At 41.1% G+C, this 16,838-nt stretch overlaps 1 protein-coding gene across 1 annotated transcript; it reads right to left on the bottom strand.

Moving 5' to 3' along the window:
* Positions 1 to 7: 7 nt before the first annotated feature.
* LOC116377083 (sphingomyelin phosphodiesterase 3-like) lies at positions 8 to 13,796 on the bottom strand. Its single transcript, XM_031838626.1, has 3 exons — positions 9,290 to 13,796; positions 7,189 to 7,440; positions 8 to 7,059 (listed from the first exon to the last, which is right to left on the bottom strand). The coding sequence occupies exons 1-3, from the start codon at positions 9,589 to 9,591 to the stop codon at positions 6,042 to 6,044; spliced, it is 1,572 nt and encodes a 523-aa protein (XP_031694486.1). The 5' UTR covers positions 9,592 to 13,796; the 3' UTR covers positions 8 to 6,041.
* Between the last annotated feature and the right edge of the window lie 3,042 nt (positions 13,797 to 16,838).

Raw genomic sequence — 16,838 nt, 5'->3', positions numbered from 1 at the left:
ACACACACACACACACACACACACACACACACACACACACACACACACACACTTTAACCATGCACTTAGTAGTTTGAAATAATTATAAGAGGGGATAAATGTTGAGACTGAAAAGCTTTAATTACAGAGACAGCGCTCTCCCTTTTGGGAAACATTTTTAAATTAATATTCTATCTCTGCCTCGTCGCTGACCTGCTGCTGCTCTCTAGGTAAATGCATCCACGAGGAAATAATGAGAATGTGTCTTTGTGTCCCGAGTTAGATTTGCTAAAGACTGACTTCAGAAAAAAGCATTTGAATTTCTCATAATCTAAATAAACCGGACTGGGAGAATTAGCAGATGATGGCTGGGGGGAGATTTTGACACAATGGGTTTATTATGTACTAAATTAATTTCATTGTTGTAATAAACATACATCATGGTGCTACTAGATACTTTACCCCAAAGTAACCCAAACTGAAATAAAGTGATAAAGATAAATAAAGTGACCCTGACAATGAAATTAGAACATTATCAGGTTAACCCTACTGCCAGACAAAAACATAAATATTAACTGATTTTGCACAGCCCCGAAAAATGTTCAATAATGTAATGACAAAGCATTTTAAAGTCCACATAAAGGCCCTCTTATATACTGTATGATTATGATTATTCAGTTGGCACTGAACGATGGCATCGGACCCAATATGGACGTAATTCCTGGGGATAATAGGCTGCTTAGACGGATGTTTTAATAATAATGAATGGTTGATATCTTGGATCAAAATAATTTCCATTTCCTAACACGTATGACAGAATCAGAATACAATCTATATTGAAAAATTAAGTTGGACTAAATGTATGATTCAGTTAAACGGACATTTTGTAACAGACAAGTCAACACAGTCTTTGGTTCCAAGACAATTCTTAGCCATTTCAAAGTCTGGATTTAGTAATCCAGGTGAGATTTCCACTTAACAATGTGAATTTTGAGCCACAAGAGCCATAAAACTGATATTAGTTAAGTTTTTACAATTGCAGCAAGAGGTATAAAACTGTGTGTAGGTCCAAGACATGTATAAAGCTGTGCATGCACAATGTTCTGCTCCATAAATGCTATTATTTCTAAAAGTGTACTCATGTGTATGATCTGAGTTATATACACACACCTTAATCAACTGTTTGCATGTTATCTGTCTCCTGGTGTCTTCTAGCCTTTTACTGCACCACAGGGAGTTTTATAATTAGTGTCTTTGAAGTAAACAGAAGAACTGAGTAGTTCTCATAAACATGGATAGCTAGAATTGCTAAACAGACAAAGAAAAAAAGAACACTAAAGACAACAACAGGAAATCCATGGAAGATGATTACAATGCCACCAACAATATTGTGTCTGACAGGCGATGTCTAGGAAAGTGCAAAAGCACCACAGTGATGAGTGCGCACAACTAAAAAAATTGAAAAAACGAAGAATTTCAGGGATCATCACTTTAACAACGACTTCCGACTGAGCATCCTTGTTTATATTTGATGTGAAAGAACACACAGTATCTGGTGGCTGTGAAGAGGAACACAGCGTGAACATCAGGTACATCAAATGAAGTGCATCTAATGAGATGCGTCCCAGCTGGCGGAGTGCTGAGTAGTAATGAGCGAGAATGACCAAAGGGCCACGGAGGGGGAGCGAGGGTTCACAACAAGATGCCGCCTTGGAAGGCTGCCAAGATGTCTGGAGGATGGACAGGGGCAAGCAGTGAACAGCGGGGACATCAAAGCCTGCAACTGGCTGGGAAAAATGGGTTACATGGGCATTTTTTATTTATTTATTTATATATTAAATATACTACATATATCTACTTTTAGGGATGCATAGTGCACTTGTGATTATGCTTGTCATTATGTAATATTTACTTGGATATGCTACATACCAGTGCCATGAGAATTGAGCATTGTCATCACTAAATGAAAACCAATAAACACTGTTGGTGATAACCCAACATTTTCTGAGTTTGCTACTTCAAAAATAAATATTTTAAATAACAAAATAATGTATCGAAAAACATGTTTAGCAGCGATTAGCAGAGCTCCGTTTACTGCCATCCTTCAACGTAAACAAGTCGACAAATTCTACAGGGAGGAAAAGTAAGCATTAAAAATAAATGGGGACTTTTACTGAGAAGAATTTATAGGAAAATGTCTTTTGCATTAAATTATTGTAGCTGTATTAGCTGCTATCCTTCAATAAAAGACAGGTATATTAATACTGAAGGGAGGAAGAGTATAAGCATAAAAAAATAATGGGGATATAGGGAAAATCTGTTAATCATCACAGCGAAAATAACGTGGGACTTATAGAGAATTTTCTCTACAGCCGCTTCTTTGACCACGTAATATCCGATCACCATCCGATCAGGCAAGACGCGTTAAGACACATATACGGACAAATGTATTTAATCACAAAAGTCGCATTCACCATGGCCAATCACGCCGGATTGGGAGACTTGTGGTTCTCTCAATAAGCATTTCCTGGCAGTAAGGAGAATCATTTTGTTTAACATTGTTTGCTTCCCTTCTCTGTCAGTTGGCAGTGTCAGCAGCTTGCATTGAAACACGTACCTGCCAGCTGGCTGACAGCCAGCTTGTCAGGGGGACCCGGGATGACCTCATAGACAAGGGGGTGGTGAAACGGGGTTGTGACGCCTGCTCGTAATCTGCAGTGACAGTCAGTGGGCAGCAGGGCAGACAGGGAGACTGTCAGCGTGCAAGCTGTGATGATGGAGTGTGTTTTCATTAGATCTGGTACTGTATAACGCGAGGGCATGTATGGACACAAACATAGATTTGCACACACACATACAGGTGCATGTCATTCCAGAATGGATCCAATCCAGACTCGCATTGCTGACCGCCACGGTACACGGCTAATTAATGAACTCACAGACTGTCCACACTCACCACAGGGCACACACACATACAGATAATAAACTGGACATACACACACATAAACGCTTCTCCCTTCATCGCTGATTCACTGCACGTTGTGTTTGTGAGCTTTACTCGGTGCACTACTGCTTTTTCTCTCCAAGGAAAATTATGCGTGTCGTCTTATTATAAAAAAAGGATGCTTTTCAAAAGAAACATGAATCAAAGAATAAAAAATATAAAGCCCATCACTCTGCATAGCCCACATTAGTGCACTGGTAACCATGTCATCAACCCGTCCTGCTTCTTGCACAGTATAACCAGCATGGACATACCTCCATTATGCATTAAGACTACATCCCGTCTTGACATACTTACAGTAGCCTACATGGGATCTGTCATCCTGCTGAAAGTGCCTAATGGACTCCATACTGTATAAGTTATGCAGTAGGCAATGGGGAACACAACAGGATGTCCCTCGGTTACTGTTGAGAGCATTGACTGTAAGAAGTGGAGCTAGTCATCATGACTTCACCCATTGGTTTGTAGACTGCTGTTTTGAAGCCTCGAGTTCGGCAAGTTCCCTGTCGCAACCAATGAATGGAAGTTACCATATTTGGAATGTGGAGGAGTGATGTAGTGACGCTGTATATGGCTCTGGTATACAGCGTATCTTACGAAGAGTTTTCCTTCGAAAGCCTGCAACAGCTGCACATGGTCCTTTCAAAATAAAATCCCTTCTCCACAGGAAACAACTCAGTGGCCTTTAGGCATAAAAATTGCTTGGTTAGGTTTAGGAAAATATCGTCATTTGGTTAAATATCTACGGAGGTGCCGTAACAGAAGTACCCAAGTTGGGTGACAATTACAACAAGGTTGACTTCTCTGTTCACACAGGGAATGAACAGTTGGACTCACCCATCTCCTCTGGCCCTGTGTGGGCTTTTGGGGTCTTATACCTTGTTCATGCTTACGTGCACAACATATGTATTGATTTTGGGAATACCTACTATTTACGGCACATTACTTTTTGTTGGTATACCTAATGAAGAGAATGGAGAATCTGGGGCCAGTTAATCGATGGGAATATAGACTTGTACAAGTCTTGTCCATCCCCAACAGTCTGTTGGTAGCTGTACTGTATCCAACTGGCACAGTTTAAAAAATATATATAATTACGTTTCAATAATTATAAACAGTCAAAGGGGCAATCTCGAGGATTTTTATTTAAATATATGTCCGTTAAGTCACTATCTTTTGCGGAAGGAGGTAACACAATGGTGATTGAAAGAAATGCTGCATCACTGTTATTTTCTATTGTACACACACAAAATTTAACTATTGACACAATTCTGATAAATAGCATGTCAGTATTGAATTCTGGTAGCAGCTAAAGACTCCAAACTGCTAAACTTGGAAAGCACTTCCTTAGTTTCCATTCATATTGAGATTCAAAATCTGGTCAGGACTGAAATCTTAAGGATTTGCATATTATCCTACAAGCCATTTTATTGTTTATCATCAATGTGTTTTCAATACCATGTATAAACAGATGTGGAATTATGCTAATTTCTTCACAAACACCTAAGACCTTGAAAATGACAACATGTATTTTTTTTGTTTTATGCTTTTTTCTCTCCACGTAGCAGTGGGAGATGTGGAAAGCTTATGAGTGTTTTGTAATTATTGTGGTGCATTTACTCACCACAATGACAGACGCGTAATGTGTGAATGGATGTGGGTGTAAATAAGTTTATTTACCAAGTACTGTCTGCAATGGGCGGATTCTCCGTCACTGCAACATTGTGGCAATAGTGCATCGAACATGTACTGAGTGACATTATCTACACAAGGGCATCAAATGGGTTAGGAAGTAGAGCAGATAGATACCAGTGCACCAAAGTTCTTAAAGCAGACTCTGATAATGTCCTTTCCATACTACAGAGATCTACGGTAATTAATGCAGCTAATGACAGCTGGCAGGTCATTTGAACTCTCCGCCCGTCTTTCACACTCACGCATGCTTTCACAAATGTACGATGAGTTAATTTAGTATAAATAGACTTAATGGGCAGATTCAATTACCGCCTCGCCAACGGTACGAATAGCGGGCATCAGAGATGACAAGATTAGCTTTTGGCTGAAACAGCACCAAGCAGTAATCAGAGCTCAGACACATTTCTGCTGCGGGGAAAGCATAAAATTAGGTCCACTGTGACATTTAGTTCTAATTCAGCTCATTTTGAAATATAATGAGGACATAAACATACACAATCCAAGTTGTCTAATTATTTTTGACTACTTCTGTGATCTTGTCAAAGCCTACAAAAAGCAGCCCCAGTCTAAATATAGACCGGGATATTACTTATGACATTTCTCAAAGTGGTCTCTGCGCTGACCTTTCAGTGACAGCGACTCTGAAACTACTTTGTGAAACCATGGAAAAATGATAAAAAGGTCCGTCTGTCTCAAAACTGTAAAAATTGCTTTTTTATGGAAGTAGAATTTGAGTAAAAATGTTACAGAGCTTTAGGACACGTGTGTAGTGAAATATTTTGTTCAAATCTCCCCTTTTAATAACTACTTTAAAGTGTGTTGTATATTTTCAGTGTGTTGTTTTATATGATCATTTCAACATTTGAAAAGTGTCTTTGAGAACTATAAAAAGTGCTCTATGAAAAATAAGGATTTTATTGGCTTCCTGATTGGGTGGTAGTCATTCTTTTTGGGAACTGTACGATTCGCTTTCTTGCAAGAGTGGATCCAGAGATGGTTAGCTTAGCTTAGCTTAGCTTAGCATAAAGACATACAGGAAGCAAGGGGAAACTGCTAACCTGGCTGTGTCCAAAGGTAAAAAAGAATGAACTCATCATATCTGGTTTGTTTAATCTGTACAAAAAAAAGGTAAAACTTGACAAGTTGTTCCTTTAGTGCTAAGTGTTATGAATCTATTTCTTGGTCGGGTACAGTGACGTTGTCTCAACAAGTTATACGGTATAGATCCAGGGTTGCTGTTTGCCCGTTTCCAGTTTTTATGCTAAGCTAAGGTTCTTGCTCTAATTCCATAGTGATGGGACAAATATAAGATAGGAATCAATATTCTGACCAACTCTTTGCAAGAAAGCAAACAAGCAATATCCTAAAATGACTGAAAAAAAAAAAAGAATATGAGGAAGAAAAAGTAAAACAAAATTCTGACCTTGGCAAACAGCGCGCCCTTGGCTGCCAGTGCGTCCTCCCCTCTCCCGTTGGGGTAGCACTCAAACCTTGCATCTAGGATTGGGTAGCGGCTTGCCAGCATCAGCCCACTGTTTAGGAATTTGAACCTTGAGCAGCATCCTTTCCAGCCGTACCGGCCAACGTCGCTCAGCACATAGGGGAAATAACGATGCAGCTGACACCGCAGTCTGGTCGTCGACCCGTGGTCAAACACTTCCTGTAGAGCCAGAAAATCCAAGTTGGCAGGGAAAAAGGCAGAGATGTCGTGGTCGAATGTTTCATCTCCATGGCGGCGTTTTCTACCGGGGCGCTTGAAGAATGACGTGCGAGGGACATGGGAAAGAGTATTGTTGGAGGATATGCCAACGCCACCGTCACCACCATGATAACGAGCGAGGGATTCCCTGGAGGCAGTCATACTGCCCGTGTCTCCTGCCACCTGATCCCCAGTCCGATGGTTCCCTGTTTCAACCTCCTCCTCCTGTGGGTCTGACTCTGGGGCGCTGATGCTGATTTGAACTGCTGAGGCGTGAAGTGGGCAGTCTGAGGACGCTTTTGTCTGGATCCCTTCCCCATGCACGGGACAGTCATGATGGCCTTGACCAACTTGAGCCCCTGTGGAATGCAAGGGGCAGTCTGGAGCCTCCCCTGAGATATGTACGGGACACTCTGAGCTGCTGTTAGTCCCTGCAGGGTGGAGGGGACAGTCTTCTGTCGTGTCTCCTCCCTCTGGGTGAAGAGGGCATTCAGAGGTACCCTGGTCTCCTGCAGACGGGTGTACGGGGCAGTCGGCGGCACCTGAGGGGTGAATTGGGCACTCGGTGAGGGGTTCGGTTTCCGTGTCGGCTGGGCCGTTGGTGGTGTGTGTTTGGTCTGGACGCTGGTCCAGAGAGGAGGTGCGGCGGAAACCTGTGGCCAGGCTGCTGAAGGATGCCGCACTGATGAACCGAACAGAAAGAAAGAACTATTCAAAATCCATTTATTCAATTGATATGTATGACAAGAGTGAATGTTTTTACTGCTGCTAAGACGTAAGCAGAAGGAGCCCAGGAGCAAGCTCTCCTCACCTGATGGAAGTGTTGGTAGGTGAGTCGATGTAGATTTTAATCTGAGGTCGACTGGCACCATTGCGGATCCTCTTCCCCACCTCCCGGGCTCTCCTGTGCGTGTCTGACAGGTTGTTGAACCTGGCCAGAGAGTCGGGCAGCAGGCACACGTTGGCACTGCAGAAACAGAAGCTTCTGCCCTGTGGCCTCCATTCCCCAAGGCCTACCCCACCTGGCCCGGCCTGGCCCTGCTCGGCCTGGTGTTTGTCTGGCCTGCACAAGGTAAGCAACGGAAACACTAAATCAAATCAAAGAGAGGCTGTGGAGCACACAAATAACCCAATAAATAACCCTCCATAATGAAACATAATGAAAAAAGTTTAGAGTTTAGGAAATACGGTCATCTTATTAGCTAGCCTAGCATAAAGCCTGGAAGCAGGGAGAAACCACTACCTGGCTCATTGTGTGGTTATGTTGAGGGGAAGACACATTTTGATAACTTTGGAACAAAAAATGCAGCCTCATTTGGAGAAACGTTATGCATATCTAGCTTGTACCATGGGATATTTTCCACATTAACTTACTGCAATTATCTTGATAGAAGTCATTATTTTTCCACTTTGTTTCTTTCTTATCTTTACATCCTTTTCTGTTGTTGTATGCTTTCCATACAACCACAATTTTATTTTCATTATGTTTTTCTTCCCAAATCTATCAATCTATCCTTTTCTACTAACTCTATTAGGATCGCTGCTCTTTGATCCTATGGATTTTTATGGAAAAACCTGGAACCATTTCACTTAACCATTACCACATTCATTTTGAGGCAGCAGTATAATTACTGGAAACAAACAGATAACAAAGGGAATATCTAACTTTGTGAGAGAGTGCTGCTCCTCCACAGCAAACAGAGCTAAATACAGCATTTCCAATTTCATGGTTATGATGGGTAGCCTGCTGTGTGTTTGGATAACCAAACACTCGCTGAGAACTGATTGAGCCTGGCAGCTGTAGGCCAGACCAATGAGCAAACTCTTTACAGTAGATAATGACTCCATTTTCTGCCTCTTGAAATTTCCAAACTTAACTGGCACTGTAGATATAAAATGAAGCATGATTTCGCAAGTGAATGGCCTATTTTTTTTTTTTTTTACCTCAGATAGATTCAGAAACTCATTTGATGAATAGGTTTGGAGAAAATCGTCAGGGATCTGGCTGTTTCCAGAGATCATCTTGCGATGGGATAACATCAGCTGCTATGCTAGGGTTGGGAATTATTCAATCCAAAATGAGCATAACTGCTTCAAGTATAATTATAAAGCAAAAACTAAAAATCCATATATACACACACGTGTTAAAAATATTGAACTGAGGGGTAACGTAAAGATGTAAAATCAAATCTTCAAAATTACTCAAAATATTTCACATCAGATTTTTCGAGTAAAGTAAGTTAGTATGTACTTGATGCCTCATTATTATCAATTCAGACGACGTAATTGTGTATCATGATATCTCTATAAATAAATTCATCATGACATGATTCCATTGAAAGACGATAAATTATTATATTGAATTATCGCCCAGCCTTTACACGACAACAATGCTTGTGTGGCAAAATGTGGTGCTGGAGACACTTACTGCACACAGCAGCATTTTGAACTTGTAAGTGGATGTTTTGTACCAAAAAAGTTTAGAGTTAATGATCTGTCCTTGTGTCTTTATGAACACTGACTTAGCTTTAAGTTTCTTTTATCTTTTTAATCAAAGGAGCAGATTTATTCTAACATAGTTGGTTATGTTTTGTACTGAAGATACAGTTGAGAGTTTCACACCCATTCAAGCCTGGAAAGTCTCCTGCTATTGACTAAGTCAACCTACAGAACTTACCAGCAAAAACTTTGACTGTCAATGCATTTCATTTGTTTCCTACAATATGAGCGTGCAGCAACTAAAGCAGGACTTTCAGAGGACCTTCTGAGGACCTTCTTAGGACTTTCAGGGGACCTTCTGAGGACTTTTAGAGGACCTTCTGAGGACTTTTAGGGTACCTTCTGAGGACCTTCAGAGGACGTGAAAGGAGCAGATAAAAAAAAAAACCCGTGCCACTAAGGGCCACACTAACCTGCGGTAGGTGTACAAGTATGGCTGGCGGATGGCCTGCAGGGGAGCCCAGATGACGAAGCCCAGCAGGGCGAAGGGCAGGGAGGCGAAGAGGAGGAGCAGGTATAGTGGCGCGGAGATCAGCAAGCACAGGGTGAGGAAGGAGCAGGGGTCTTGGGAGCGTCGACGCTTCTCCAGCGATGTGGCCACGCAGGAGGCCAGGAGCTGGTCCAGGAGCCAATAGCAAGGGAACACCAGGCTCCACGACAAGCCATCCAGGAAGTGCAGACAGGCCCCGGAGTAAGGGGTGGTGTGGAGGACCATCTCTTTTCTTTCCTTTCTCCCTCTTTCTTCCTCTCTCTGTCACTTTCTCCTCACCTCGCACTCTATGTCCACACCCACATGCACTCTTTGAACAAGCGAAAGCAAATCTATTCCAGAGATAACATGAACATGAATAAATAAAAAAAGAAACCAGACTCAAATGTAGACCCTCCCCCCTCCTTGGAGAGAGGAACACTACATGGTTTGGGGTGATATTTTTGGGGATCTTCACAGACAACCTTGTCTCAGCATTACCTCCCCTCCCTCAGCAATCACACCTTGTACATGGGGGGGTCGAGGAACGCAGTCTGGAGGTAGGGGGTTTCCATGACAAGAACGTTTCCGTTGATGAAAGATCTATGATTGCGAGGACGCCAGTTGGCTCAAGATGGGGCAGCCATTAAATGTCACCCGGCCGTTAAACATCACCGTTTCCTTAGGTTCTGGAGAAAGTGAACTGATTGATAGAACAATAGAGCAAATAAATTGGGAGGGGGAGAGAGAGAGAGAGAGAGAGAGAGAGAGAGAGAGAGAGAGAGAGAGAAAGGGAGAAAGGTGGGGAGGAACAAGAAACAGGAGATCAGTGATGGACTTGCTGTGAAAACTGAACCTTGTTTATCTCCTAATGTTTGTGAATGCGTCATGGATATAGTTCCCACAGCTGCTTTTAAGTCCACTACAGCAGCAACTGAAAATATGCTTCAGCCACATTAAAAAAAAAATGAAGGTGCCTGTCTTAATAGGAAATGGGCTGGGCTAATATGTTCAAGAAGAACAGGCCATGAATGGTCCAGAATGATAATCAATATGATATTAACCACTACTGCTTAAATGATCTTTCTGCCCACAGTGGACTTAACCAGAAAAGACTGTCAGTGAATGCTTTTTAACCGACTATAATACACCAACACAAGCAACAATGGAAAGAATCAATTCCACCAGCATGAATAGATAATGAATAGATTAATTAATTCCTGACAACAGCTAGGGGTTTAGGAAAAAACAAACAAAGTGTTGACATCAGGGCAACCTCATATACCTGACAGGGACCACCGGAGCAACAAGGCAGCACATCTACAGCACGACAAAATGACTCCAGAATCCATCAAACCACACTGAAACTCACCGTATGCTGTACACACATTATTCTAGCACACGTTACATTGCACAATCCATATTAAGACACGTAGTGGGTGAAGGTGATGTCCCCAATTACACCGGTAAGCAACTGTACTCACTTTACATCTGTCAAATAACATTATTGTAATACATCTTCTTGACTCAAAAACGTTAAAAAAAGTATTGCTTTCTGTCTTAATTAATTTTCACCGACTTGAAAAAGTACGCCACGTTGTCTGTCCTATATTCATTTCGCATCCAGGATCTGTTCTTTTTTTATCTTTTCAAGTTGGAACACTTCTCAACAAAACACCACTTTGTGAGCCATTTGTCAAAACAGCCCTACTATTTTCTTCCAAAATGAAAATCTTTTGTTTGACAGGCTCATCCTCTGAATAGCACAACAATAATCACTGTCACCTCCATCCTAGTAATCTTCTGCGCAGTCAAAACCTTTGTGTACAACATTGATTCATGTTATTGTGTGAACGGTGTTCCCCATTTTGTAAGATGACTGACTTGCCGCCTGTTACTGATCGACTTCCTCTTTATGCTGGTTGACTGGTTGACCGAGGCGGCTGAGAGTTGAAGAAATGTCCTACTGATTCAACGGTAGGTCGAACTGACATGATCGCAGCGCTTCCAGCTGACTGACTGACTGTTTAACTGTCTGGGCGGCTTACTGGCTTGACGTGTGATTGTCTGGCAGATTAGCAGGACGACAGACAGCACTTTCAAATTCAACCACCCTTCGGATTTAGTGCTTAGGTTATAAATCCATGGTTGCTGTTTATTTAAGATAGTGAATATGACTGTGATGGTAATTGGTTAAAGCACTGTTTAACCTACCTATCAATTAAACACTGGTGTCTATTTAGCGTAAACAGAGGACAGAGTGCGCAGAGAGAAAGTCAGTGACCTAATGAAAGCGAGCAAATAGAAGGCTAGCCTCCAGACAAATTCACTTTTTGCACTGCTGCCTGAAATTAAAGATGCAATTTGCAGCCTTCCCTCATTAAAAGGAGCTATTTATGGCTCACTGTTTTAGGATTCACCAAAAATACATGGATAATAAAAACATTTCAAATGATCTATTTAAATTCAATTTATTTTTAGTAATTTTAGTTTTTAATGTTGAAATCTTTTTTCTTCTTATTTAAGGACATTGTTCACCACAGTATGAAGTAAAAGTCATCAGACGGAGAGTACAGCGCAAAAAAGAGACACAGAGAGAAAACACCGGAGAGAGTTACTCATTATACTGCAGATCAGTCTCTCCAAGTAATAAACAAAGAAAATGAGAGGTAAAAAGTACATGCTTGCGTTAAATACATTTTATCCAATGTTCGTTTATTGGAAATCATCACAACAAATCTAGATACATTCTTTTTGTTCCTGAAAAACAAGAGTTGAGGATTACGCCTCATGGTCTTCATTAGCTGCTCACATATAGACATATAGCAGTTGAAAAAGGAAGTCACTGCGGTTTACAAAAATAGTTCCCTGTTCAATCGCAACTCTTGGTTTTTACATTTTGGTTTTGTGTAATTATTATAGTTGTAAAAAACAATTGTTATAATGACTTACTTGCTAAGTTGATTTGGCAGCCCTGTCTACTACAAAATAATGTTACCATACAACCAAAATGCAATTAGGTTTAGAGGGAAATGCATTTTACAGTCGCAGTTTTAAAAACGTGATCAACGTTGCAAATTGAAACAAAACAAGAATGCATCAAAAGCTGTTGGTTAGGTACAGTATATAGTAAAACATCACGGTTTGGCTTAAAATAAGTACGTTTTCACTTTAGGGAGTTAAATTGAAATAAGTCAAAGTTGGCTATTGGTTTTACACGTATTTGTGATATGTCAAAAACAAATGTAGTGCAGAACAAAATATGTTATACTCACAACATAATTAACAATTTCCTTGTATAGGAACATTAAAAGAGACTGTTATCGTTACCTCTGCTTTCTGTTGTAAAATAGACTAATCTAATCTAATTAACTACTGGCTCTAGGTTTACATTCACCCAATAGATCCTCTCATCTAACTATTGGCAAGAAAGTGAAAAATCGGAATTTGTCAAGCTATATTCCTTTAATATATATTCCTATATTCCTTTAAGAACTATTATCTCCAATGAATTAACTCTCACGCTGAAGATATTTTCCCTAGATATATTTATTAGTGTCATATATCTAGCAGTGAGCAGGTTGTAACTATCACAGTAAATCTTGGAGAAACAGCGTGACAGTGGAAAGAACCACGATGGAGAAAGGCAGGAAAAAAAAGAGAAAACTGTTTAGTTAATTAAAATATCAGCGCTGCGGCATTTCCCCGTCTTCCTCGTTGCCATTATGAGGCAGACAGCTCACGAGATGATTGACAAGTGGAAAGCAGCAAACTGAGAGAACCTTTCATTGCACTAAAGGCTTTGTTCATTCTATGCTTATTTTATCGTGCTGTGTTAAACCCCATGACCTGCAATATCTAATGGCATCAACCTTTCAACAAGACTCCGTGAAGAATTTCCTCTTTGGAATTGCAGACGTCATCAACAAGCAAACCCAGAAAAACACCCTTCAGTCACAGCTGATACATCAGCGAGCACAAACTGTCACAGTTAGTGTTATCAGGGGAAACGGAGCAGTGCATAATTCATTCCCAAACACACAGGCTTATAGGAAGAGACGGAAATACACTGAGGAGGGAAAAGATCCGAGAGAATGCCAGCAGACACTTTAGTGGCAAAAACACACATTCAGGCACAGACACACAAATCATGTAACAGTCCAAAGACATGCAGACTTAGACATATACATGTTTACAATGAATCAGTTTTGTGCCACAGAGAAATCCTTAGTTGGTCTGCACTATGCTGAGCTGTAGTCTGTTAATTAGACAGACTAAAACGAAAACACAGACAACTCCCAGGCCAGACAACCCTGTGGTAACGACCTGTCAATCACAAAGTAGCCCCGCCCTAAAGCGTACCCTGCTTTGTGGTATATTTCACTCTAAAATGGACCATAATTTACTAAATGAACATCATGCTGTATTGAAGAAGACTTGAAACTAGAGATTGAGACCATAAACTAAGTAATAAATCAAGTGAGAAGTATGGTCATTTCCTCAAAGATTTCTATACAATCAGAGGAGTCGCTCCTTGCTGGACATTAGAGAGAATACAAGTTTCAGACACTTAGACATTGGCTTCACTTCTCAGAACCAGATGTTTGCACTCATGTCTCCCGTCACCCAATCTCGGAACTAATCGTCTATCATTCTGACAACAGATAAACCTCTGGGGGCAAGTGGCTATATTTGTGGGATTCCGGTGTAGCCAGCGATTATTGGTTTGCAGAACGATTAGCAACTTGAGATGTGAGACTGCTGTTGGAAGTTGAGAGACAACATGTATGACCGTGATTTTTCATAAGCTAATTTGAAACCAATTAAAAGCTAAATTGTTGTCGTACGCTGGTTGGTTCCCAGATTGTATTTTAGCCGTGTTCTGCCTCTTTTGCTTTCCACATGTGGTAGGGCAATACTACTTGGACGTTGCATTCATATGCAGAATCTGTTTGTATCGATTGCCAGTCTCCAGACGAAGGACGGTTTTGGTCTCCACCAATCAGGAAAACATCTCTTTAGCTGCTAAATGCTTATTGTCTTTTCAACAGGATGTTTTCACAATTTTGTCTGCCATTCAGTAGAGGCTAGGTATGCAACAGTTTATCAGAACTTTTTCACTAAAAACAGCTGCTTGCTGCTGCTAAGAGAGAGACAGAACTGAGTTTGCGGGTCGGAAAACCAAAACACTAAGCTGAAAGAGGCTGAAAAAGAACTGCAAAACTGAGAGGAACTGCGGAGTTAGGCAATAAATTCTCTGTAGATGGTTACTATGAGCAACCACTTTCATGTTACACACAGTCATTTAATCCAAATTATATATGAAATATTGATTACTGCACCTTTAAGGATGGAGAGCGGTAAAATAATTAATTTGTGTGCCGGTATGGCTCACTAATAATGCTTGATCGGCCTCAGGCTGAAAAAATCGGAACACTTTGCCATTCTTAGTAACTTTTGACCAATAGAAACACTACCAAATATGAATTTGATGTATCAAAATGTCATAAACCAACAGCTGTTCTCAGAGCTGTCAAAGGACAAACTAAGTCACTGTGAACATTTTTTCCGAAAGTGGCTTTTTGAAACATAATATTTAACTATGTGGGCACTGCTTTTAATGAATCCCAAGAGAGTGACCTGTTTTACATTACAGAGAGATGAAAACTCGCAGCTAGTGTCCAATATGAATACAATATGATGAGTGGTGCTTTAATCGAAGAGCAGTGTGGGAGTTTGTCTCCCCATTAGCCAAAAACAATGAAAACAACCTTTCCTAGAATGAAACAAAATGACACAAAGGGGGATAGAAGCTGCTGGTAGAAACAACAGGGGCCACATTTTCTTCTTGGCTTTGTTTTGCTTCAATTCTATTATTGAAATTGATCACAATCAATACATATCTCTGATCTCTGTGGGCTTGTACTTTATGACACAATAACAGCAACATAGCATTGAAGCACATGGACTAACAAGAACACTTTCACATCTCTAATCAGACACCTCGACACATCGCCTAATAGGATGCACCCCTCACTGTACGGAGGAGTGATAAATGACTATGTCAGCTTGGGAAATGTGGTTTGTTCAAGTTTCCCCCACAGATCAGCTTCAGATAGTTTCCTCCTCAGCGCCCATCAATACTGTCTGTCTGGTTAAACAGGAGAAAAAACTTAGAGTGAGTATGTGTGTGTGTGTATGGAAAGGCGGATGGGTCGTTTTCACCTGCTCTTGTGCGAGCCCATCACTAGCATGTGTGTTTACTCTGTAAGCCTATATGAGTATATATGACGTCCGTGTGCGTGCACGTAAACCATTGTGCGTGTGTTCATGCGCATGTACTGTATGTGAGTGTGCTTGGCAGTACAATGTAGCAACTGAATGTGGCTGAGTGGAGCAGAACAGGAACCGATGCCCTCATTTTGTTATGGAGGAGAGAGAAGAGAGCATCGAGCGACACACACACAGCCATGTTTTCATCACTTTGGAGGACATTACATTAAAAACATTCATTTTCTGGAGACTAAACCCAAACCCTAACCATAACCGCTACTTGCCTCGTCCTAACCCTTACCCTAACCTTAACCAAAACCTAAATCTAAACCTAACCCCAAAACAAGTGTCCACCATAAGATGTAATGATTTATGTTATGGGGACGTGCAACAAAAGCGAGTGTAAACAGTCCCCACAACACGCTCAAACAGACACAAACACACATACACACACACCCGACCCTAACCCAATTCAAATTCTATCCCGAACATTAAAATCAAGTCTGAACAGGCCACACAAACAATAGGCAGAGACCAGTGACGTCACTCTGCTCTCAGCATGCTCCAGGGAGTTCTGTTGCCATGGCGACCTAGTCACATGCACTCTGGAACTGTACTAGTCTGGCCGCCTGTCAGTGTACAGAGAACACACAGACACAGCTATGGCTCTCACATACATACTGAAGTGTTTGCAGGGCATCTATACAATGTGTTGCGACACTCACAAGCAACGCATGTATGCTGCTACAATGAAGCATGTCGGGCATTTAGTTATACCCATATGTCACATGTTTTCCCCTGGATGGATATTTTCCAATCAATTACGAATTGTGGCTATGTCTACTACTACACATTTCCATCAACAACAAAGTAATTTGGGCTGAAATCAGGCCTGGGGGAACAATGGGGCAGAACAGCAACTCCCATGAGCCCTCTGGCTTCTCAACTGCACTGGATAAATTGTCAAATTATTCATCATCAGCCTCAGCCAGAGGAGAGCCTGCAGCTAATTACCCTCAATATTTCACAGTCGTATTAGAGCTTGTCTCAGGAGGTTTTCTATATGTGTGTGTTTGTGTGCTGTGTACAGTATTCTTATACAGTATTTGTTCATGTGTGGGTGGACTGGGAACCCCCAGCAAATACAATGGATTACAGTTTTAAAAGTCTGTTTGTGTGTGTGTGTGTGTGTGTGTGTGTGTGTGTGTGTGTGTGTGTGT

The sequence above is a fragment of the Anarrhichthys ocellatus genome, unplaced genomic scaffold (assembly GCF_004355925.1).
Source record: "Anarrhichthys ocellatus isolate YVR2014 unplaced genomic scaffold, GSC_Weel_1.0 scaffold872, whole genome shotgun sequence".
Taxonomy (NCBI): Eukaryota; Metazoa; Chordata; class Actinopteri; order Perciformes; family Anarhichadidae; genus Anarrhichthys; species Anarrhichthys ocellatus.
Note: the sequence above shows the minus strand (reverse complement) of the source record. Positions and strands in the feature narration are given on the sequence as shown.

Excerpts from the sequence above, each read along its gene's own strand:
- LOC116377083 (XM_031838626.1), bottom strand. The coding sequence starts at position 9,591 with ATGGTCCTCCACACCACCCCTTACTCCGGGGCCTGTCTGCACTTCCTG. Across the intron at positions 7,441-9,289 it reads TACTTGTACACCTACCGCAG|GCCAGACAAACACCAGGCCG; the intron begins GTTAGTGTGGCC and ends TACCTTGTGCAG. Across the intron at positions 7,060-7,188 it reads CCTACCAACACTTCCATCAG|TGCGGCATCCTTCAGCAGCC; the intron begins GTGAGGAGAGCT and ends TCGGTTCATCAG.